Genomic DNA, 25,818 nt, shown 5'->3' on the forward strand with positions numbered 1-25,818 from the left:
CTCTCCTCGGACTGAAACAATTGCTCCCCAGCTTCAAAAAAAAGAAAACATACTTGAGAATAAACCCTTTTCATTTCAAAAATAATTCCAATTGATAAATAGGCATCTTAATTCTGACACAGAGAGAAAACACTTATTTACCTCGCTCATCATCATTGTGGTCATTAGTTGTGTTAGTAACTAGTTCATCAGTTTCTTTTCTCTCTTTTTTTTAATAGCTCTGAGTGTTGCTTATGTCATTTTGCATCGAGTTGACATCATTCGTGTTAATTGAGAAGCATGCAGATCTCCATCGCGACCATTCACAACACCACAAGACAGCCGGGGCGGGGGACAAGATGGAGGACAGGGAAGGATGTATGGTGAAAAAGGTAGACGAGAAAAGGGGGCGCGTTTAAAATGAGGCGGCGGCATGGTGGTTAAGTAGGGTTAAAATGAGCTGACGAGCGGATGCGAGATGGGGCGTGTCATGGAGCCCTGGGACCGCCGGATCGATCATTTTTTGACTCGGATAAAGTTGATCCATACTCTACAAGTCACATGACGCACACTCATCTCCATTCATTTTACCAGATGAATTTTTTTAAAACCCAAACATTTTTGTTGTATTTTTATGACCGTCGCCCGGGTTTTCGCATAGCACACAAAACAGCGAGAAGCACGACAGAGTTACACGACACCGGGAGGGAGGAAGAGGGTGGGAGGCCAGAAGGGTTTCATGAGGCGCTCAGAAGGAGCGCCGTTACACAGACTGTAAGATCAGTCAGGTGAGCAGTTTGACTGTATTTTAAAAGCAACTCCAACTGTGTCTACAAACTGCCACTAGGCGACCGTATGGCCCTGCAGTTCAATTGAACTGGTTCATGGAGTATCCCGATCTTGAACGAGCCATCATTTTTACTGGTCTTTAAAAGACGGGTGAGCAGAGCCTGCTCACAGCAAACGCTACACTCGATGGGCTTCCGCGTTCAGAAATGTAGTTTTACTGGATTTAAATTTGGTGGTTCCCTTCCCGATTGTCCACTTAAATACGTTTGCACCGACAATTACGCTCCAAATGAGGAGGATGCCTGAAGGACAATTGCTGAAAAAGACTCCAACACTCTGTGACTATTGTCCCTTTGGCGAGCTCCCTTCCTTCCAGCGATTACATGACAGTTGGATACGACCGTCTCACTAAATTGCCCCCGAGACACAATGCTGCAAGTGAAGTGAATTTAACCGGGAAGCCTCAGAAGTCCTGAATCTATGGGATTTATGTGGAGAAAATAGCGCCTTGGTAGTGTTGGGAGCCAAATCCCAAACCTAAAAACCCGTACCCATTAATGTGGGAAAACATTCCTCTTGGTGGAGTTTAAGCAGTTCATTCATTCATTTTCAATCCAATTTTCCTCAAAAGAGTCGTGGGGGTGCTGGAGCCTATCCCAGCTGTCTTCGGGTAGTAGGCGGGGGACACCCTGAACCGGTTGCCAGCCAATCGACAGCGATGAACAACCATTTGCACTCACACTCACACCTAGGGACAATAGCTTGCCGTGCATGTTTTTGGAATGCGGGAGGAAACCAGAATACCCGGAGAAAACCCACACAGGCCCTTGGAGAACATGCAAACTCCACACAGGAAGGCCGGAGCTGGAATTGAACCTGGTATCTCTGCACTGCGCGGTCGATGTGCTAACCACTGGACCACTGGGCCGCCTAGTTTAAGCAGTTGCAACCCACATTCCAACCTTGAAGTGATTGCCCAACTTTCGTTTTATTTGATGTTGCAATGTCGATGTTCTGCCATCTGTATATTGTTCGCACAACAATATGGCTCCTTATTATGTGAGATAGAACTCGTAGAAGTTTGGGGGTGGGCGGGGAGGGGGCGGGGACGGTAAAGTCAGACCAAGACGAAGTGGTGCAGGGAGGGTACGGGGAGAAATGATCACAGCAGGAGGTCACTAGGACACACAGGCATACGTATACACACACACACACACACACACGCACCCACACAAGTACAAAACAAACACACCAACGAACACGGAAACACACGGATAAAAGCAACACAGACGTGTGCCACGTGTCACTCGATGATTCTAAAGCTTGTGATGGGAAAAATTCAAAGCTAAATCCTGTATTTTTTTCTCCCCCTGGGATGCATCCGCCAGGGAAAAGTCGGACAGTGTTTTTAGGCGTCCCTCGCATTCCTGGTACCAAACTTCACATTGCTCCGTCCCGAGAATGTTAAAAGAAGAAGCCATGATGACGACCGGATGCGTGAAGAAGAAGGACACAAGGTAACATGCTCAGGCTACAGTCAGTCCTGTCCTGGCTCCTTTGACATCAATGAAGACCACGTTGGTCCTCCTTCCTCCTGGGCTCGGGTGCATCAAAGGCCGGCAAGGCCCGGTGAATCCAGCAGGTCCCGCTACCTTGTATGATACGGTCAATCTTCTTCTCTGAGATTTTGTACAAGAGATTTGGTCCCACTCCTGGTGACCCCCCCTTGAGGATGGCTTAATTTTTGAAGTGTAGTTATTTTATTTTTTTAAGAGTTTATCACAGCAAACTCCGCCTAGAGCAAATACTAAATATCAACTACGCCTAGACAGCAAACTGACTGTAAGTTGCTGTGGTTGTCTCCGCTGCTGCGTGGTCGTCGTTTGTTTTGGGGTTTTTTTTTCATTTTGTTTTGTTTATTTTTGTCGACGGATTGAGCGGAAGCACAACAACTTTGAGTGTATCTCCGAGTTTCTCTTTGATGGCAAAAAAAGGTGTATTCACAGATGAGAGGAGAGAAAAAGGAAACGTCTGGAGGTGGAGAGACGGTTGTGGACCTGAGGAAAAAGCGGAAAAGAAGAAGAATTAGGCCGCCGACGGCAGGAGCTCGACTGGGTAGAGGAGAGAAAAGGCTTTAGGGCGTTATATAAGAACTTTAAAGCGCGCCCACATCTGACAGACTCTTGATCGCACGCACGCAAGCTTTTATACACTCGACCCCTAACTTTCATACCGACTCTAAATCAAGCAAGAACACGAACCCAAACCCAAGCCGAAACCCCGTACCCATTCCAGTAGCCATTTCCAAAGTTTAAGCCCGAACCCGAGAAATCTCAACGCTGGCCCTCATCTCAAGCACTCAACAGAAACCTGAAACTGAATCCCATCCTCAACCAAAACCCTAAACAGTAAAATGAATACTATCACCCTACACCGGGGGTCGGCAACACGCGGCTCCAGAGCCGCACGCGGCTCTTTCGCGACATCCAGTGGCTCCCTGGAGCTTTATAAAAAATGTTTGAAAATGGAAAAAGATTTTGATAGTAGGCTAATATAGCTCAATTAGATATAGATACATGTTGCAGCTCCGATAAAGGAGAGCTGTGGATTTGTTTTTTTTAAAACATACACTTTATTTATGCTTTTAACAGTCTCGACAAACACAGACACGTCTGCGCCCGACTTCGTGCCTTCTCTCTTCTCATTCGACTCGAGAGGCATTCAAAGACAGCCTCCGAAAAACGGAAATTCATGATCACTTCACTGACACTAAAAAAAGCGAAAATAATGCACCAAAACAAAAAAATCAAGCGAGGAAATCACAAAATAAATTGTATGGGGGCGTTTGTGAACACATAACAAAGGATAAATAACATAAACAATTCTGAGATAGTCCAGTTTCCTACATACATACAGCATGTCTTTCCTTCATTGTAAGTTTTATAGAAGGCTTTTATTTTCTTTTTATTCTCATACCTAGTCCTATTCGTATCCTGATTTGGTTCTCTTGTCATCTTTGTTTTGTTTTGGTAGTGTTATCCTTGGCGCGTTTTTGTTTTATTCATTTATTGGATTTGATTCATTTATAGCGATTTTGCGTTTTGTTTTTTCTCTTGCCTCTTGCAAGCTCTTTTGTTCATAGCGTTATTTAGCCCTGGGTTGTTCCCAGCGATTTATGTTGCACTTGATTTATTTATATACTTTTTGTTCTTCTACTTCTCCTTTTCATAATTTTGCTGCTGTAAATTGGGAATTTCTCCATTATGAGACAAATAAAGGTTTTCTTATCGTACTTTGTCGCTCTCGTGACCTTATTTCAGAAATAAACCTTTTTCTGTACTCGATTTTATCCTCGACTACATTTGCGGGATTCGATCCTGTTCCGGACTGGCCTGGAACCATAACAATAATGCCACAGTCCTTGTACTCTTGTCCTTGTTCTGCCAATGCAGCATCCACACATGGCTGTAACATGGGATGATATGCACGCCTTGGCTTGAGAACGCCCAAATATGACAAATTCTTCATCGCCACGTTCGCCGTCAGGCTCAGATTTTATACGCTTGACCCGTTTTTCTTCTCACATTCCGCCTGACAACCGGCAGCTTAAAGAATAGTCGCCATACAGATTACTGTAACGACCGAGCAAGGATGCTAGTCAATAAACAAATAAAGACGCACAACGCAGAGGGGGAATAAACAACAGACCCGTTTAATCGGAGTGAGGACTGTCCACCACGATGTGTGGCTTGGAGGAGGGTGACGCTTCTTCCTTCGTCGACACAAACGTACCGATTGCTTTTTCCTGCACAGACGGCAAAAAAAAAAAAAAAATCATTGTATGGTTGCGTAAGAGATGAGGGCTAACGCTAAGGGGCTACATTAGGCTCAGGGTTCCACTTGTTACCTCCACCAGCTGATGCCAGTGCTCTATTGGCTTGCGTGGATTAGCCAACATGGCGGTCCAGTGCTCCCTCCCCGGGCCGTCGGCATCGCTGCCCACACGGCACATTCCTATCACCTCGTTATGACCGATGCTAAAAAGAAATGAAAATAAAGAAAGAAATTGGACGTCACAAGTATTGATGCTGGGCGGGTCCACCGGCTCCACGGCAAAGGCTCACCAGTCGTAGTCCATCACGGCGATGACGATGGACACGCTCTCAATGTTCTCGTTGGGAATGTCGAACACCAGTGCCTCGTTGTAGGTTGGATTCAGCGTGTTCTTCTTAATGGATGTCTTCCTCTTCTTCAGCCGGCGACCATCGCAGATCAATGAGGCCTTCACGTAAGGGTCTGATAGGAAGAGGAAGACAGAGAGAGACGTCAATTATAAAAATGTGTCCGGAACGTGACGTGATGTGAAGTCACCTTGGGGAACAGCGGCGGATGAAAATCAGCAGGTTGATATGCTTTGTTATTCATTCAGCAGCGCGCCGCCCTGGGAAACGCACACACCCACGCTGCCGACTTTTTTTTTTTTTTCCGCACTCTATTTCCCGAGCGTCTGTCTGGCAATGTCGAGAACACGCTGGCGATAACAGTTGCCATCTCGTTTATTCCGGGAGGGCAATGTTGCTAATGCTAACGCTACTGTTGCCGCCACCATCGATGCTCCCAGAGCGGCGAGTAATAAAACGTCTGTCAGTCAAAGGCGGCGGCGAACAGGTGTCACTTGCCAGAATGTTCACACTGCTGTCGAGGAGCAAAAATCATGGAACAGAAAATAAACCTGACCTTTCAAGAACAGAGTCAATCTCCTCTCCTCAGAACCAGCTTTACCAAAGAAAACTAGTCAGGTCTAGTGCTGTCCTTGCCGTGAGAAAAACTGGTGAGGCTCATGTGAGTCCATTACCTGAGAAGACCAAGTATTTCCAGGTAGTCCAAGTATTTCCGAGTTAGTCATTCATCGTTTACGAGATTTCGATTTCTCCTTTACAGGCAAACCTCGATTTTCGAACGTCTCTGTTCACAACAAAATCGGCTTTCGACCAAAAACTTTGAGTTTTTTATGACCGAAAATCGGTTCTCGACCAAACTGAGCGCACGTGAATGCGCCACTTGACTCCTCTCGCCTTCCTTACACGAGGAAGTGACGCTTCTTTGGGTAGATGAGGAAGTGACGCTTCCTCATGTAGCGTTCCATTGTGAGCAGACGTGTTCAATAAAGATTTTTTGTTTTTAAAGAGCGTGGTTTCGGTTTTCGAACAAATCGGTTTTCGAACAGCCTTCCAAACCGGATTAAGGTCGAAAACCGAGGTATGACTGTCCTTGAAAAACTGGTCATGATTGTGTCAGTCAATTATCAGAGAAAACAAAGTAGTTCCAGGTACCGGTAATCCTTTACATGAGAAACTGATCAGATACCGTTAGATAATTTTGCAGTTCTTTACTCAAGTTTGATTACAAAAAATAAATAAATAGCTAGTACTCGGAAAAACCAGTCAGGTGTGTTACGTCCCGTGCCCGCCAGCAGGTGGCGGGCTTTTCCCTCCGCCAACTGCACACCTGTCCGTTATTTCGGGTTGATTATCTGCCCTTATTAAGAGGCTCTGGCATTCCACTCACTGCCGGAGAATTCCACGCCGTGCCATTGGTCTCTCGTGCTAATTCCTCTATTGTAGATTACTCGTTGCCTTCTTGCCTTGCGGCCATTACTCTTGCTATTTGCGTTAGTCACTAAATTGTATACATATATATTGCCCAATCAGTACTTCCTCGCACTTTGTTTTTTCAGCGAGCGTTTTCGGTTGTTTCCTTATTTCCTGGTCCTTAATTGACCAGCGCTTTTTGTTACCGTTTCCCTGTCGGGCTCTTTCTGTTAGTCATTAAAGACTCTTTTGTTTTTCTGACAAGATCTTTCCGTGTCTGCTTTACTGGGAATCCACCCCTTTATTTTTTTTGTTCTGTACGAGGCGATCTGTTCATCGCCTCGGGCAGAACGTGACAAGGTGAAGCTTTGTCATTTTGTGGTCAGTTTTGGTCCTTTGTTGAACAGACCCGTCAGTTCCACATTAGTTCTTTTAAGTCTGTCCTATACTTGACAAACCCGTCAGGTCTAACATTAGTCTTGTCAGGTCCACGTTGGTCCTTTACCAGAGAAAACCAGATTGTTCCAAATGGTCCTAAACACAGTGAACCAGTCCAAGTTGGTCTTTTTAGAACGACGTTCAGTATTTACCATAGAAAACTTATTTCCATGTTAGTTCTTTCGGGCCTATATTATTCCTTCACCTGAGAACGCAGTCACATCCAGATCAGTTCTTTGGAAATTACATTACCCCTTCACCTGAGAAACCAGTTAGGTCCATGGCCTTCAGGTTGGTGGCCTTGATGACTGTGGCCGTAAGTCTGCCGGCTGTGGGCAGGTAGCACAGCGAGAAATTGAGCTCCCCGAGGTCGGCCTTCTCCTGCGGATTCAGATGGCAGGCGGCAGGGAGAAAGAAGGCGGTTAGCGGCTTTCGAGGCGGCCGGGTGATGTGCCGCTGTAAATAAAATCATGCGCCATTCTGTCACTGCCGACTGGAGGCGGTGACTCTTTTCTTTTCATGCCTCGCATCCCTTTCAGATCGATACTTCTTTCGGGAGACTGCAGTTATTTAATAAATCTGACTTCCATGAGTTGTCTCGTATGAATATTTCATTTGTAATGGACTGGCCGCCCTTTTTTTTCCCTCAGTCGGAGTCTGCGCGCGTCTTGTCGTCATTCAGCCGGCCAATCAGATACGTTGCAGCGTGTGCACCGCTCATCAAAAGTAACTTTGAAGGAACACGCCAGAACGGCAAACGGTTAGAGGGCTCAAAGACTTAACGTCAACCGCCGATCAGTATTCAATACGCGGACGTGAAATGTGCCTTTTGGAAAAGAAGCAAGTAGACGCAACGTAAACGGTGAGCTGTTAATGAAAGACATTTATTGATCAGGCAGCGCGCTGGCCTAAATTGGTTGTTCAATATGGTCTCACTCTGGTTTAACCAGTGCGATGTGAATGCGACGTTCACAAGGTCAGGCCCTTTTTTTTTTTTAAAGTGTCCATTTAGACTCATGGACACTTAAATGAGTCTAGACTCATGTACGACGACCTCAGAGTGCAGAGGCCGAGGGTCCGATCCCGACTCCAGCCATCCTGTGTGGAATTTGCATGTTCTCCCCGTACCTGCGTGGGTTTTCTCCGGGTACTCCGGAGAAAACATGCATGGCAGGCTGCTTGGACGGTCTAAATCACAGGTGTCAAACTCAAGGCCCGGGGGCCAGATCTGGCCCTCCATGTCATTTTATGTGGCCCGCGAAAGCAAATCAAACACGTCAACTTCTACAATGATTGCTAAAGTCTGTACCAAAATTTCAACTTCTCATACATAATAAATAAGCGAGATACGGTCAGCATTTTCTTGTTATCAAATCCCTCATTATACTAATTGAAACAATCATAGAGTGAACCATTATTCTTGACTCCATTATGTTTTCATAGTCATAATGGCCCTCCCTAGGAAATGGTCATTACGATGTGGCCCGCGACAAAAATGAGTTTGAAAACCCCTGCATTAAATTGTCCCTCGGTGTGAGTGTGAGCGCGGATGGTTGTTCGTCTGTGTGTGCCCTGCGATTGGCTGGCAACCGGTTCAGGGTGTCCCCCGGCGACTGCCCGAAGACAGCTGGGGTAGGCTCCAGAACCCCCCGCGACCCTCGTGAGGAAATAAAAAAATAATAAGCTCCACATTCGTTTTTTTAGGTTAGGAATTTATCTGAGAAACCAGTTATGCCCATTTTCGGTCTTTTAGGTCGGATTTGTGTCAGAGCCACATTATGAGCTTAACGTTACTGTTTTAAGATACCGGTCACGCATCAACAAATTACCTTTGGATTCATTTCAGGCTTACCCTGTGCAGTGGTCATAGTTCAGTTTGCCTGAGGCTTAGCTTCGAAATGGATCAGAACCAAAATTGAGACCTGTTTTAAGACGTATGCATTTTAATGGACGGCAACAAACTGAACTTGCAAAGTGAACGCAAAGAGAACGGAATCAAGGTTCGTTTACTTGGCCTTTGACGTGATTTTACTCAAATTTGACCAACGGTGTTCACTCACCGCAGTGCCTTCCACGATATCCCTCCACACTGGTTTGTCTCCGCTGCCCTCGCTGAAGTCCAGCAGGTTGTCCACAACGACCTGCCCAATCAGGTCGTGGCGGGAGAAGCGGTCAAAGTCGTAGACGGAGAAGTGAAGCTTGCGAGAGTGGAGCTCGTTCAGAGGCACGCCGAACTGGAACGTCTCATTGAACACGGGGTTCAGCGTCTTTCTGTGCACCTACGGACCGTAAATCGCAAGCAAGTCTTTCATGTCTTTTCTTGTTGATTTTTGTGCTTTCTTTTCAGCTTCAGGATCACCAACCAAATTCCAAAAGATCATTTTGCATCTCTTTTATCCCTCTTCAAGTCAAGTCAAGTCAACAGTATGTATAGAGCACTTTCAAACAGCCATCGCTGCATACAAAGTCCTGTACATGGAGCAATTTAACAAGCACAATAAACAATAAGACAAATCGGTAATAAAGGCGGTAGAAAGCACCAAACAATAAAACCAAGAAGCGCCAAAAGGTGTTGTTACGTTCTTCCCTCTTTGATTATTCTGCTTTTTTTTCTTGTTTTCGTCCAGCCGGGTTCCCCGACTAAGTCTTGCTATGAAGCGTTGTCATTTTTATCAACACTTTTTGCTCTCTCGTTTCTCCGTCCTGATGGTTCCAAAGGGTCTTATTGTTGTCTTTGGTTATTACCTGCCGTTGTTTCTTCCCCACTAATGTTTAGCACCCGGTTGTCCAACAAAGTGCCCAAGTGCCACTTTTCACCAGGTCTTATTGTTTTTTTTTTGATTGCTTCTTTTTCCCCACTCTCTTTTTATAACCACTTTCCGAAATGCACTTTTTTCTGCTTTGTGCGTGCTTTTTTTTTCTACCTCTTTGTTTTTCAACCACTTACCCCAATCAGGTACTAGCAGCTGCCACTGATGCTGTTGTCATCTGTCATTTTGTTCTCTCTTTCTCTCCAAACCTTGTACCATCTCTCCTTGCCCATGAAAAATGGGAGACCTACGCACTGGGTACTGGCACAATTGCCTGGTTTCAACAGAAGCTATTAATTCCCATGACACGTTCGCTGATTCTCGCTTCTTATCTGGCTGCCTCTCCCGCTGTTATCCAATCATCGCCGCTTAACGCTACGCATGTTTCATTCCCACATTTCCGGCACATTTTGTAAACCGCCTAACAAAAACTAAAAAGAAAAAGGGCCCCACACATACTCCAAATCGACACGCCTCTTGATTAATTGCAAGGTCGTACTCACTGAAACGTCCTTGAGAAAGAAGCTCAACCTTTATGCTCGGCCGTAGAGCGCAAAATTGAATTCCGCAGAGGCAGATAATTCAACTGACCTTCATTAAAAATTTCCCATCTGGTCTCACAAAAAAGATGTCATTTTGTGTTTGCGCCGCAGACATGGAAAGATGCTAAAAGGAGCACATTGACTTCATCCCTCTGTACAGTTTGCTGATTCACCGCAGGAATCGAAGCGTTTGATGGAATGAACAAAGACGGCAACAAGGCGTTGGTTTGCGATGCTTGCTCAGTCGTTTAAATCCAACCTGAGAGGATCTGTCACTCCCGCTTATTATTAGCGCCCTGTCATCTCCTGTTAGCAGCGCAAGCTAGCGCGAAGCGGAAGTAGCGGGCATGTAGTGGAATGTCGCTTCGACGCATACAGTTGCGATGGTGCAACATCGGTTAGATTCCAGATGACAAAGTTCCTTGTTTTCAGTGTCTACCGCAACCTATCTTGCCAGTAATTTAGTCGGGCCTGATTTGATTCTGCTCCGTCGTTTCAAGATAGACAACAAACCACTGCTCCCAAAACCCTGATTCACTCTTCACAGCGGCCCGTTTAGGCAACAATCTAGTCAGAAGTGAAACAATGATCCTGCTGCTTGAAGACATGGCGCCATGCGACACGGCATAACCTAAGAATTTTGGTTATATAACCACATAACCAAAATTTCCATTTAAACAGCAGCCTGTTCAGGCAACAAATTGCTCAGCATCCAGTCATCCCAAAAGATCACCTTGTTGATGCTAACAAATTACACATAACAAGATTCCTATTTAGATCATCAACAGCAGCTCTTGGAGGAAGTAAACTTTGGTCAGGTGAGCCTACCTTAGTTTGGAACTTCTTCTTGCGGTCGGGCAGCAGGTAGATCTTGACGTAAGGGTCGGAAAAACCGTTGGCATCCTTGGCCGGCAAATCCAATGCTTTGAGGATCTTCACCACTAACTGTTCCGTGCTGACACACACACAGACACACACACATTTTAGGCCAATACGCCAGACATGCTCGGCCCACACACACCTGGACTGGCTGTGTACACAAATAACAAGGTGGGAGGTTGATTGTCTCTGGGGCAATGGCGGACCAGAATAGCACAACAACCGGTTTGTGTGTGTGTGTGTGTGTGTGTGTGTGTGTGTGTGTGTGTGTGTGTTGCAACATGGTGTATTTAATTAGAGGGCGGCCACTAATCAGACCTCGTTATGCGGTGTCCGCGCTTATTAGCCGGCATGTCGCCTCTTCATTATCCACTCACCGTGAACTTTAGGCCACAAATTCGCCACACAAGCTTCTCGACAAGGCAACCAAAGCACCCGATCGGAGTGCACGTGTTCACCTCCATTATGGCAATTAGAGCAATAACACTCATGGAACATCATGGATGGAGATGATGACAATCAGCGGACAAAGCCTGGAGATGAATTAATAATTTCATCATTTAATTGACAGTCCGCAACTGTCCAAAACGGTGAGCAGCTTCAACTCTTCAGCATTCCCAAATTCAATCTTCAAAATCCTACCCACTGACTCCATTAAAAAAACAAGGCAGTGTTTTTGTTTCAATGTTTATATTCGGTATTTGCTTTTTTGGTAGACATTGCTTTCATATAACAAAATATTTAGGAATGTTGTTACAGCATACAGTGATAGAGCCGTGTCTAATATTTTGAAGACCTTCTACTGCAAGAGAACCCGCGAGCTACTCGAAAGTCCTCTCAGTTTGATACAGCGCCGCTGACAAAGTGGGCGTCTTTTGAAAAAAATAACAAGCTCGCATTCCAATGTTTTTGTTTTTTTAACTTTTTTTTTTTCTACCTGGCAGCGGCGGCGACACATTGAAGCATTACGAAGGCGCCACAAACTGCTGATGGTCAAGAAAGTAAAAGGCGGTGCATGAATTATAAATGCTGAGCCGCTTGAAAGCGTAACGACACACGCGCACACACTAACACAAACACGTGGGGCAGGAATTAGCCAGGCGACGGGATAGCTTCATGATTAAATGCATCCATGTATCCCATTTAGGAGGGCCAGGGCAAGATGATTTATGATGTGACTCGGTCCACTCCTTAGGCTCATTATGGAGCCAAAGCAGATAGGATAGCATGTTTGCTAGCGCACGACAACACAAACGGATGCTGCCGGCGTCACAACAACAGAGTCAATCTTCGTTGCGTTCTCCCGGGAACAAACATTCAATCGGCAAAGTCCATTAAAAACCGACACATGGGCCACATGGGAACAGGCAATAGCGCATGAGGGTGCAATGCCACCACCGCCCACCGTGTGATGCCCTCACGTTTCTGCGAAACCTCGGCCACGATCAGACTCAGACAATTCCTTAAAAAAATTTTAATCTTTTTTTTTCCCCCAAACAGTTTTTGAAAAAATTTTTTTCAATTTTTCATTGGAGTTTTTTTTTTAGAAATAAATAGCTTTTTTTGTCTTTTTTTTAAATGATGCTTTTCTCCCCTAAATGACAATGGGGCGGGGGACCACTTCTCGTTTACAAGTGGCTGTTAAATCACTGAGCATACATGTTGAGGATGTCACCCCATAACTTGAAACGGTTATGTGACTTACATCGTACGTCCCAAATGTTGTGTCCGGTGTGTACCATCATTACTGTTCGCCGGTTCTCTATACTCATTATCTTGTGTGTTTTTGGTGCAGACAATAAAATGATGCTGATGTGGATGGAGGTGCAAGCCACCTTGGAGACGTTTTCTGTTTTCAAGGCGGCGGGCAAGGAACATAAAGTCAATAAGGCTCAGCGCAGACGCTGACTCAGCATCTTCCCACCACCTTGGCTAGCGTGCGTGTGCGCGTGTGTGTGCTCACTTGAAGGCGTAGCGCAGCAGGAAGCTGATTTTGCCGCAGGCTTCACCCTGCTTGCCGTCACCCTGGTCACCTTTGGGCCGATAGAGCTCGGGTTTGATCTGACCGATGCTGGTCACCTGCTCCTTTTCCTCGCCGTGGAAGTCGGGACTGGACAGCTGGTGAGTCATCGGCTTGGGCCTGAACATATGTACACACACACCCACACACGCACACACACACACACACACACACACACACAACAGGATATCAGGTGAGACCGTTTCCTGGCCTTATTGCAAACTATTTTTTAAGCCCGGTCTAATATAAACTAAACATGTGTTTGAGTGCACTTAAGGCTTTTATAAGCCAAGGGAATTAATTTGATGATTAAACCCAAGATGAAATGTTTTAATATTTTCCCTCCCATTAAGGAACATTGTAATTCTGCAAAAATAAAGTCCTATTATATATATATTTTAGCAAAATTTGTATTTTATTTATTCATTCGTTTAGAAAATAGACATATTTATAAAAGTTTGTCTTTTTTTTGGGGCGGGAGAATAAAATCTAATTGATTGCGCCATTTTGTCGCAGATGCTGAGCGAGCTACTTGCTACACTTGAGGATGTCATGAACTGATGAATGTCAATTGATGATGCCACTTATGGTTTTCATGTGAGTGGAGGCAAACTGACCGTGCGGCGACCTGCTGCTGGGAGACGGCATTGGGCAGATCTTTGTGGGGGTGGGTGCCGCCCTCCGAGTTGGGCACGTCCGGAGACGTTTGGCTCAGCTTGAGCGTTCCTGATGTAAAAAACAAAACACACACACAAACACAAATCAGGAAGAAACTCTGCGTTAATTACTGTGGAAGCAGAAACTAAAACCATTTTTCAATACTAGTTCTTATTTGAGTAGATTTTTTTTTCTTCTCAAGAACTTTTGTATGTGTTTTTTGTATATAGTCATTTATCGTCAACATGTTTTTACTGTTAAACTATTTGAAAATGTTTTATTGATGAAGAATGTTTCCTATTTTTCAATTTTATGTTTTTTTCAAGAAAGTATTTTTTTCCATTTGAAAAACATTCTTACTTTGTTGAAAAGGATATTTCTTTTCAGAGAAAAATATTGGTGTTTTTTCCTTTAGAATTTTGTTTCCCCCATTTTCACACCATTTTTTTAAGGGAAAAAAAATCTTTCAACAAATGATTTTTGCTTTGCAAGAATAAAAGCATCTATTTTGGGAATTCTGAATATTTTCAAGATTTTTGTTTCTTCCAGGAAACCCCTTCCCCCCCCCAAAAAAAATATATATATGGGGGAGGGGACATGCAAAAACATTTCTTTTTCTACTCTTTTCAGATGATTACTGAATCAATACATCCATTTTCTCTCTGGCATATGGTTATCTGCATGGTGGGTGAGCTGGAGTCGATCCCAGCTGACTTTGGGGCAAGTAGCATGGTCTACAACTGTCATTGGATGTCTTCAACAGCATAAAAAACACCCAAGACACAACACATTAAACAACATGTTGCTGTAAATGTCGGCATTTAATAATGAAATGACAAAAAGGCAACTTCGCCATGGGGACACCAAAACGCCCCAATTAGTTCTATTCTGATGGGGGCCAGCTCGAGGGACTCTATACGGGCCCCTCCCCCAGACAAGACTGGCGATAGCAGTGCAGTGTGGGCTATTTATAGTGTGCATACACAGACACTTTAAATAGCAATGTAATGTACATTCACAGGGCACTTGATTAGGAACATTTCGGAACAGCTCACTCAACATGAAAGGCCTTTCTGCTTTTTTTTTTTTTTTTTTTTTGCATGATGCAGCCCTAAAAGGAAAATGTGATGATAACCATGGAAACAAAACGCATTATGGGAGCTTTACATTTACATGAAAGGAAATTAAATTCACCGATGAAGTTTGGATTTTTCAAGGGAAAAAAAATGGGTACAAAATAGGCCTTTTATAAAACAGAAAATAGTAATAGGGTGTGATCGTTTGAGTGGGAGTGGCAAAGACGGGGGCGGGGGGGTTAGATTATTTTGTGTCTGTTGAGAATGAGGTATTTTATTTTAAATTTAAAAAAAATCTTTTAGAGGGTGAGAAAAAAAATCTGATTCTTTAAGAGGAGGGTAATGCATATTTTTCAAGAAGATAAAACGCAGTTGTTGAAAGAAAAAATTTTATTATTTTTAAGGATTTTATTATTTTATGAAGTGTCTCACCAGCATTGTTGGGATAGGAGTCCATGTCCAGGTAGGAGTGCTCCTGGGTCTCATGCGGGCCGCCCACCAGGCCGCCGCCACCATCGCCCCTCTCCAGCCCCACCAGGTCGGAGAAGTGCGGGTGGTGCTGCCCCTGCTGGCCGAGCGAGGGGTAGAGCGACGACGACGACTGGCCCTCCTTGCGCTGCAGCAGCGGCGGCAGAAAGGAGGAGCCGGGCATGCCGCCCACGCCGGCGCTTCCGGGCAACAGCCCCGATGTCAGGCTCAGGCCGCCGCCCTCCTTGTCCCGCCACGGCAGCCAGCATAGCTTCCACGACACGAAGAGCGACACTGACAGCAGAACGATGCCGCAGAACGTCACGATGACCGACAGCAGACTCACAGAGATCTCTGCAAATGCAACGCCCGAACGCTCGTTAGCTAAACAACATTGATTGGAAAGCCAGGACACTAATTGGCACACAGATTATAGAACTGAGTAACTGCAGTCACTACCAATCGACGAAATAACTCATGACTGACAGAAAAAACATCTTGTTGACAAGCTAACTGTGACACTTTGACAAGGGCCACAATTCCCCAAGTCACGCAATTTTGAGAGCGAGGCTCCCATTTGGACTCAAGTTATCAAATAAATAACAAAGGCTCTCTTTCTCAAGGTCATCTTTTCTTGGGCCAAGACGTTCAATCACTCAGCGGCGGAATTGTGAAAAGCGTCTGGAAAACGCCGGCTGCTTGCTGGCAGTTTTCCCATGATGCCCTCTGCCTGCCTGCCTGCCTCCTGTGAATTATTCATCAGTCTGTGTATGTCATTAATCGGCACTTGTTCCTCAGCGAAATGATTGCGGAGACGCGGGGGTGGGAGGAGATTCAGGAGGGCTTTTTCATATTGCACTCGCCTCAGTTAGCCCCACGAGAGGGGGAAAAAAATATTACGAGTGCCTCTGGGGACAATAATAGACGGAGGGAGATGGTTCTTGGCCAGCGCGTCCGTTCCTGCTTTTCATTTGTCCCAAGGAAGTTAATGAAAACGAGCACGTGTGAAGGAGAGGTGGGTGAAAAGCAAGCTGCCGGTGATTTAAGGCCGAGGCTGGCGACGGCTATGAGTAAGGTTCAAGTATTGATTGGGGGGGGAGTTGAAGGGGAGAGCGGATATAGGGGGCGGGGGGGGGGGGGGGAATGGAAGTAGGGGCCAACATGTCACGATGTGTTGATAGCGCTCTGATTTTATATTTTAAAAAACAGACAATAAAGAGAATAATGAAAGACAACATCAAGGACAAAAACAAGCAATAGGACAAAGTGAAGGCAAAAAAGGGGCAAAATCAATCCTCAAAGATCAAACCGATCATAGACAAAAAAGAGACAAAATAAATTCAGATCAAATCATACCCAAAATCAAAGACAAGAAGAAAAATCAAAACCAAAATAAAAAAACAAATTCATCATTACAGACAAAATCAAAGAAAAAAAACTCAAAATGAGACCACCATTTTTTTAAACATTTGTCAAAAACAACAAATACAAATAAAGCACAAGATTCAAAGCCATTTTTAAAAGACTAATACAACACAAACAGTATTGATAAAGGGGGAAAAAAATCAAACACAAAAGCAATCCCCCCAGCAAATGAAGGACGGATGACAATGACAAAAACAATATAAAAGGCTAAAATAAACCCAAAAAAAAACAACCACAGTCGATATAAAAAGCTGTTCATAAAAGTAAAAAAGAAAAGCAGACTCATAAAAGCAAAGACAATCAAAACAAAAATAACACCAAGAACCAGCAAAAAGAAAAAAAGACATCAACAAACCCTAAATTATGACCAAAAAAGATCTTGCTCTCAGGCCAAAGCGTCGGTCGACATAGTCAAGCACGTTTTGGTGTGTGAGCAGCATGGCGGTGAGGAAGGTTCGTCTTTGTCGCGACGGGCTCTGACACATGCTGTCAATCACATCCAGTTGCCACCGCTCGCCGCTCGGCTGACAAGGCCATTTTTACGCTCCTCCGAGGGCCTCGCAGACTTCCGACACAATCGCCTCGGGCTACGACCTGACATTTCCAGTTGCAAATCTCCCAAGGCGGTGACCAATCCGGGCTAATCTACATGGCGACGTACGTGGCAATCTGCGTAAGAGCCTTCGCCGACGAGCGCCGAGCCCATCGGAGCTCACAATCAAAGAGCTCTCATCGTGAGACTCTTCGGATTCTCGTAAAACAAACGAGATGCGGCCGTGAATATTTCACCTATCCGCATCTTTTGAAACTGTTTACACTCGCCGTAGATCATCGGCAGCAAACATGCCACGGCACACATCCTCAGTTTACTTTCCCCCCTTCATGCAACTTGTAACCTGATAACACGATAAAATGTCCACAGTAGTAACCGCTGTCCCCGAAAAGGTTAAAGTGAGTCCATTGTCAGCGGTCGGGACGCTACCTAGTGGTACGTTTCGGTTCGGTTTGAGAGTATGCCAAATATTCCATTTTGGGATCTTTTTAGTTGATAGGAGTTGTGCGGGTAAATCAAATCCTCATTTTTGCTTCATTTCAGTTCAGAAAACTTTCCGCCAGTTTAGTTCAGATTGGTCCGGCGTGGATTTCACCATATTCTTCCATCCATCCATCCATTTTGTGATCCGCTTACCCTCACAAAGGTTGCAGTGCGTGCTGGAGCCTACCCCAGCTGTCTTTGGGCAGTAGGCGGGGGTCCAGACTGAATTGATTGCCAACCAATCACAGGGCACACATAGACATAAAACCGTTTGTGCTGATAATCACATCCAGGGACAATTTAGAGTGTTCCCGTTGACCTGCAACTTATGTTTTTGGAATGTGGGAGGAAACCGGAATACCCGGAGAAAACCCACGCAGGCACGGGCAGAACATACAGACACCACACAGGAAGGCCGGAGACGGGAATCGAACCCTGCACCTTTGCACTGTGAGGCCAAAGCGCTAACCAGTCCACCAGCATATTCTTCTAGAGTCCTAAACCATGACCAACATGATACGTCACACGTATCGGGCCTTCTCATTCATATCAACTGCACTTGTCCAGTAAAATCCCAATTCAGTTTGGTACGGTCGGGTCGACATTCCTTACCTGCGTCCAGCTGTCTGTTGCGTCCCCGAAGCAGGTAGCTGAACTCCTGGCACAGTTCACTCTGGCTGTGTCCACGAGGCGAGTTGAAGCACAGCTCCTCCACCAGCATCAGCGCCTTCTTGCACAAGTCTTCATCCCAGTCGCCCGACATCCTCCAATCTGCATCGCACTCTCGCCCGCACTCGGCCAGTCACAGCACAGCGCCTCGACCCGCCACCCGTGAGATAAGGCTCAGCCCGTTAACGTCGGGGCCGGAATCACACGGACCGGAATGATGATGGGCCCATGAAGGAGTGATTGACCCCACTGACTCACTTAGTCTGGGGGAAAAAAACAAAATCAACGACTTCGGTCTTCACACTGGAAATTTCTGATTTGAACCTGTACTAAGGAGTTGCACGAGGAAATTTTACTGGGAAGTAAAGTATTGGGGTGTTGTACTTTGTTCCTCGTCGGTATACTGGAAAGTCCAATTGCAATCCTGGACTTGGAAAGTTCACGGGAATTAAATGATTGGATTTTGAGCTGTGTCTCATGTCAAAATAACTGAAGCAATAGTAGAGGCAGACATGTTGTGGGCATTACAAGTGTGTGTGTGTGTGTGTGTGTGTGTGTGTGTGTGTGTGTGTGTGTGTGTGTGTGTGTGTGTGGGTGTGTGTGTGTGTGTGTGTGTGTGTGTGTGTGTGTGTGTGTGTTGATGCCTCAAGCACAGATTCCCAACCTTTATTGAGCCAAGGCACATAACTTAAATTCGAAAAATCGCACGGCGCACCACCAAACAAAATTGTCATAAAAAGAGGATACATACAGTATGTCAATTTCATACTTTTTGTCATCCAATAGAAGATCATTTATTTGTTTTTTCTGTCACTATAAGTTGCTGGAATAGATAGATGGACAAACACACATTATTTGTGATTGATAAATAATTTTCTCACCATTTAAGTGAAATTTGATAATGTCCCGCCGCAAACTATTAGAGGTCTCATGGCGCACTAATGTGTCCCGGCACACTGGTTAGGAATCACTGGCCCTGAGTGTGAGTGTGTAACCTTTGGCATGTTGTCACGTTGCTAAAGCAGCTCGCTTTATTTTCCTGTGGCTGAAACCAATCAGCCAATCATCACGGACTTTCTGCAAGAACTCTCCAAGCTGCCTGACATCACCTGAAAGCACACAAATAAAAGACACCAGTCTGAGTCTAAAACCAGGATAAAAACGTTCCAAACCCAGTAAGTTGTATGCTGATGAGCTCCTGGGGGAAAATGTTGGTTTTGTACTTTTTCTGCTCTCCCCCCCCCACCCCCGCAAAAAAACAAAAACAAAACAGGTCAGAGCCTGAAACTCTTACTTTCTCAAAGCTTGGACACCTCCAGGGACAAGTAAAGATCAATCACACTCACAGGACGTTTGATTAGGTACACCCGCACACACTATAACGTAGTACAGTTGTTTCTAAAAAATATCATGAGACAGTGTTTATAATGCTCACTTCTGATTCCGATGTCACAAAGCATGTTTCTATTCCTTTTTGCACTTGGATAGTAAATACTTGTTTCCACAGAATAGGCTAATATGCTTTGCACTAATTTCTAAAAGCTAACATCCCACACGTTTTAGCACGTTTCTGTCAGTATCACTGGCGCTAGTTATCACAAATCCTCCATTCCTCCGAGTGGTAAGCTTTGGTTGAGTCCTTTTCGGCAGCAACTGTTGGCCTCGGACACAAAATGCTCATTTGCACCATTTTAAACATGTGCTTCATGTCATATCAACGTGTCAGAGGGGGCAAATAAATAGCAGGCAAAAGAGCGGCAGGAGGCCATCTTGAGGGGCGACTTTTCAGAGCGCGTTGGAGCGAAGCTGGACTATTGATCCATCGGTGGCTGGATGCCGTTCGGGGAGACGTTTGTCTTTTGAGTGGCAGCTGGCGGCCGGAGTGTTCGTCAATAAATGAATCAATCAGCCGGTCGGCCGCATCGGGCAAGAATGAGGCCGAGTCCCGCCGGCTTTGAATCGTCACAGACTGTCACGTCTGTCCATTTAAGGAAGAAGTACTTTCGTCTATTCATCTGGCCGTGCTGTGGAATTCAAAATTGGGGGGGGGGGGGGGGGGGGTGGGGGGGCACAACAAAAAGATCCAATATTGCTAACATGGGTCCCCGCTCCAGTAAATCTGTCTGAGTGGGTTTTAAACAAGATGTCTCACTATGAGCAATGGCCGTCTGGTAGCGAAGGGACCGCGAGCCTGGAAGGGGGGGCGGGTTGCGGGCTGGGCCGTCAGTCAAAGACATTGTTGACATCCACTGATATCCTGTTACCACTCAGCAGTGCGGCCCCCGTTGACTTTGGGGCACTACGGTTTGCATTTTTTTCACTCCAATCAATCCTAAAATTACATGAAAATTTATTTTATGAGATCAGAATTTTATTCTGCCAAATATTGGAATCAGCATCTGCCGAGAAAAAAATTAAATAAATACACAATAGTAAGGGCGTTACTTAGCTTAGTTTGGTACGGTATGTTTTTCCCAAATTCTTACTGTATTCGCCCGAATATAAGACGGCCCTGATTATAAGACAACCCCCGTTTTAATTTTTATACAGAAAATAATTACAGTACATCTGAAACAACAAATGATTATAACAATATATCTCCGAGAAACAACATGTTATTTTGCCTCATTCAAATCTAAAGTGCAATCACATTTGTAAATGAATGGCTTTTGGTTTTTGAAATGCAAATGACACCATAACTTCTCCTCAGCTGCCGGTTCACCAGGCTGATCTTCGACCCACTTTTCTCCAAATTGTCACGACGTTTCTCCATTTTCCGTTATCTCTTCTATTATTTTCTTCTCTTTTCCTTCTTACCGCTATTTTTTATTTTTCTTCTTTGTGCTACCGCTATTTTTCTTTTTATTCTTCGTGGCAGGAGTTCACTTTGGCCTGGGGAGTCAAGCTCAGCATTCGCTTCAATATCTGGCGCCATCTATTGGCGTGAATGGGTACAATGTCTAGACCCCGAATATAAGACGACCCCCCCTTTTTAAGTCTTATTTCACAATGCAAAAAACACCGTCTTATATTTGGGCCAAAACGGTATTTTGTTTGCTGATTAGTAAAATGTCAAATGTTTTTTTTTAAGGTTTCTAAGGGTCCAGTTACCGTTAAAATGGCTAAGCAACTCGGCCACAGTATACACGGGTCGCGGAAGCGGAACATTTCCATGACTACAGGATAAAGGAGCCTTTTGTGTACGCGCGGCAACACAAAACCTCCTGCAGACGCTCCACGGTCTCGCGCACCGCTTGGGATCGATACTCTCAGCAGGGCCGCCCAGTTGCAACCGTGCCATCGGGCAAGGTTGGCTTCTCATTATGGCACACAAAAGGAAAATCACAAGAGACAATAGGCTGGTTAGATGAGAAGGGAACAGGTGGAAAGGAGGGCAGTCAAGATAAAACTTCAACTGACAACCTCCAATTAATCATTAACAAGCACTATCCTCCTTTTTTTATGACTCCATCTTGCTATTACTATTTCAATTCAGGAGGCTATCAAATCGATGAGCTGGTTATGTTGCATCATTCCCAGCAGTGGACTGGAGTTTCCACAACACGGGTGGGCGGAGAACTCCATGAACGAGACAGAGCGCAAAATATAGAAAACCTTACCAATAGAGATCCATCCCAATTCCAGATTCCCCCCCCCCCCACCCCATAAAAAAAATTGACCTGTAAATGCCACTTAACCATCTTGGAATTGATCAATAGAAATGACAACAAAAAAAATCCCGATGCTATCGGAAGATTATTTCCACAAGAGATGGAATATGGACTTTCTCTTCATCCCCTGACTGGATTTGGGAATGACTGGATTAAAGATGCGATTCCCTTGCTCCGAGATTGTGATAAAGAGAAAGAACAAAGGATTTATGATGGATTATTATCAATGTGGCGGGATTACGGAATCGCTATCAACACCTTTTGTGGATTTCGAAATGGCTGGGAAAGGGTGAGAAGGAAGACGAGCATGATGGGCTCCCCCTTGCTCAGAGATTCCGGGAAAGACTAACAACAAATCCCAACCCACGCAGAAGGTTTATGAAGGATTATTTCTAAAGCGGCGTGCATGTCAAATATTTTAATCCGGTGTGAATAACACACCTTGGCTATTTTTGAAAAAAGCAAAGAGGAGAGGGAAGACAAGAATGATGGAATTCCCTTGCTTTGAGATTTCCAATTAATGCAGGCATCAAATTCTAGTTGAATCAGAACATTTAACCGGCGTCATTTCCTGAGTGCCGGGATTGTGGAATCTCTCTTTACAATTTGACTGGATTTAGAAATGAGTAGATTATGAGTACGGTTGACAGGAGAGAAGACACCAACCTTGGAATTCCCTGACTCAGACATGACAGGATTTTTTTTTCATTGTGAAGACAACCCCAACCCTACTAGAATATTTGTAAATGATTATTTCCCGAGTGACAAGGTCATGGAATCTCTTGATACTCCTTGTCTGAATTTGGGAATGATTGGGAAAGTCCCAGAGCAAAGATAAAGATGATTTGCTCGGACACTCAGATTGAGATTTACCAACCTAAGCAAAAGTTTTAAAAGGGATTTTTCCACAGTGATGGGATTGTGCAATCGAAAATGTGAGTCGAAAATTTAAGAGCACGTGTGACAGGAGGGAAGACAAGGACAACGGAATTGCCTCACTGAGAGATTCTGAGAAAAGACAAACAAACAAACAAAAAAACCTCAACCCAAGCAAAACATCCATCCATCCATTTTCCACACAAGGGTCGCGGGGGTTGGGGGAATGGGGGTGTGCTGGAGTCTATCCCAGCTGTCTTCGGGCAGTAGGAGGGGACACTCGCAACCTGTTGCCTGCCAATCGCAGGGCACACAGAGATGAACAACCATCCGCGCTCACACTCACACCCAGGGACAATTTTGAGTGTACATGCAACCTGGAGTACCCGGAGAAAACCTACGAGTGCCCGGGGAGAACATGCAAACTCCACACCGGAAGGCCAAAGCCGGAATCGAACAACACGACCTCTCCACTGTGAGGTCGACACACTAACCACTCAGTCAACAGGCCAAGCAAAACATTAATGAGGGATTATTTTTCAAGGTATCTTGATGTGCAATTGTGCATTTCACACTCAAGGTAACATTCACATTGCAAAGCAACATTAAAAGGCAAACAAACAAAAAAAATAATATAATATGAGACATTTAAAAGCAAAGTAGAGAAACTCAAATTTTGCGAAAATTGTCAAGCAGCGCAAGAAAGTGATTTTGGAAAAATATGATTGATTATCGAAATGCTCTAAAAGACTTTAATCGTAGCTACAGGGGAAAAAGTGGGGGGGGGGTTAAACTGGTTTTAAGAGCATTTACACTTGGGGCTAATTGTAGTTCTCTTGGCAGCTTATTCCATTTGTGTGCAGCATAACAGCTAAATGGCACTTCACCGTGTTTGCTTTGGACTCTGATATTCAATTTACATTTCTTTAATGTATTCAAGGACCCAAGACATTCCGTTTTTTGTAAACCGGTAGCAGAATTTTTCAATCTATTCTACAGCTGAGTGGGACCCAGTGTAAATCCTTTAGGACGGGAGGAATATGTTCTGATCTCTTTTTTTTCGTGGGCAGAACCTGAACTGCAGCCTTTTAAATGGAATCCAGGAGCCAAACAAAGCAACAGTGGCGTGCGCACTGAATAAAACATGTTGTTGTTCCGGCGAGAAATGATATGGATCAATACAACCCGCCTTCAACCACCTTCACGGCCTCTTTGTGTACAAAGATACGGTTCAATTGTTTTTTATTTTTAGGACTCGGGGAGTTTAACGAGCGCTGGTTGGCTCATTTATCTGTGACGTGGCAGGTTAATCCATCGGTTCTGCCTAATGGGACGTTTTTGCTTTCGATTGCTTCTGTCTGGGCCGCTTTCCCCCTGGCATTTTGTGGTTCACAAACGGGCCGATTTCTCACTTGGAAGGTAGAGGTCACGACTTTCACGTCACCTCTTTGTGCTATGACAGGCTGGATATTGACGGCATGTAGGTAATGATAGCTGCACCCTAACTGACTGCTATCGGTCATGTATTTCTATTTTAAATACACTGCTGAGGTTCTACTCTCCACACCGGCTGTCATGTTCTGGTCCAACTGGAACCGTTTTTTTTTTTTTTTTGCAGCAGCAGCAGGCGCAGCACACACGCGCGCCTATTAGCATGAATCACATTCGGTGGTCAAGGTAAAGGGGCGTGGCCCCGCGGGATCTGCGAGCGGGGGAGCGGAGACGGTCGTCGACCGCGCACGTAAACCTGCCGTGTGCGCGCGTCATCCTAGAACGTCTGCCGTTGCTGATGGCCCAGAAAAAAAATCATACTAAATTGGAGCGTCTACAGTACGTGCACAAAAAAAATAAAAAAGAAAGAAAAGCAACAAGGACGCCGTGCGGGCTACAAATGAAACATTGATGCGCGCGTCACGGGATGTTTGCGTGTGAGAGTGCGCGCGTTCCTACCGTGGAACGTGTACGAATCTCGTCGCTTGCTGCCGTCACGTCAGGTAAAAACACAATTGGAGGGGATGGAGGGGGGACAGTGAAAAAAAGCAGGCGGTCCCAGCGTTTTGTTTTTCTCCCACCTCTTTCTTTCTTTCTCTTCCACGCACGCACGCATGCACGCACGCACGCGCCAGGATGAGCTGACGAGGCCGGAGAGAAATGGAGCAAATGATGGCAACCCTCCTGTTCGCTCTAATATTCCGAACCCACCACCCCACTTCTCCTCCTCCTCCTCCTCCTTCCTTGCTGGATGCTCGCTCTCAGCTTCCCGCCCTGTGCTCGGAATACTAATTCTCTGCCTCGCTCTCTACCTCTCTCACTCTCTCTCCCCTCTACTAAAGGCACACTGATGTGTGTGAAGTGTTTTGTGTGCGCGCGTGTGTGTGTGTGTGTGTGTGCGCGCGCACTACCTACACGTAGCATGATATCTGTGCTGTTACAGCTGTGATTAGGTCATAATTATAGTAACAATAGCGCTGCCATTGCTAGGTCCCTGGAGGTGTTTCGATGGTGGTGGTGACGGTGTGAAGGCTCCGTGTGCATGTGTGGTTCCAATAGAGTTACTGGACTTTCGAGTACCACGACACAGCTGGTGTCACGATACTGTTCGGATGATACAGCTGTATCCTTATGATACTGCCAGTGTTGCTAAAATGCTTGCGTCATGATGCAGCCAATATCACAATACAGTTCGTACCGCAATAAAGTTTCGAGGACACTATTGCTAGTATCATGATACAGGTAGTATCACATGCAACCAGGAATATATATAGAGCTAGCAGCATGATGAACAAGATACCTTGATACAGCTGGTATCATGGTACTTATAGTCTCATTAGAAAATCATTATCATAATACAATTCAGTCTTTATAAAGCCGGTATCATGATACAGCTAGTAC

The 25,818-nt window shown here is 45.1% G+C and overlaps 1 protein-coding gene and 1 long non-coding RNA gene across 3 annotated transcripts in view; one reads left to right on the forward strand and one right to left on the reverse strand.

Annotated features, from left to right (window-relative positions):
• Positions 1–25,818, forward strand: part of LOC127589522 (uncharacterized) — a 134,340-nt gene that overhangs the window by 12,138 nt on the left and 96,384 nt on the right. The gene's annotated exons all lie outside the window — the stretch shown is intronic.
• Positions 193–25,196, reverse strand: syt3 (synaptotagmin III). Of its 2 annotated transcripts, none has more exons than XM_052048695.1 (13): positions 24,999–25,196; positions 19,375–19,488; positions 18,323–18,642; positions 15,214–15,603; positions 13,666–13,774; positions 12,992–13,168; positions 10,978–11,104; positions 8,858–9,076; positions 7,058–7,178; positions 4,893–5,064; positions 4,676–4,805; positions 4,477–4,573; positions 193–2,825 (listed from the first exon to the last, which is right to left on the reverse strand). In XM_052048695.1, exons 3-12 carry the CDS (start codon positions 18,471–18,473, stop codon positions 4,481–4,483), a joined length of 1,689 nt encoding a protein of 562 aa, XP_051904655.1. In that variant the 5' UTR covers positions 18,474–18,642; positions 19,375–19,488; positions 24,999–25,196; the 3' UTR covers positions 193–2,825; positions 4,477–4,480. The 2 variants fall into 2 exon arrangements, with proteins under 2 accessions (XP_051904655.1, XP_051904654.1); XM_052048694.1 differs by having other exon boundaries at positions 24,877–25,196.

The sequence above is a fragment of the Hippocampus zosterae genome, chromosome 17, assembly GCF_025434085.1.
Source record: "Hippocampus zosterae strain Florida chromosome 17, ASM2543408v3, whole genome shotgun sequence".
NCBI lineage: Eukaryota > Metazoa > Chordata > Actinopteri > Syngnathiformes > Syngnathidae > Hippocampus > Hippocampus zosterae.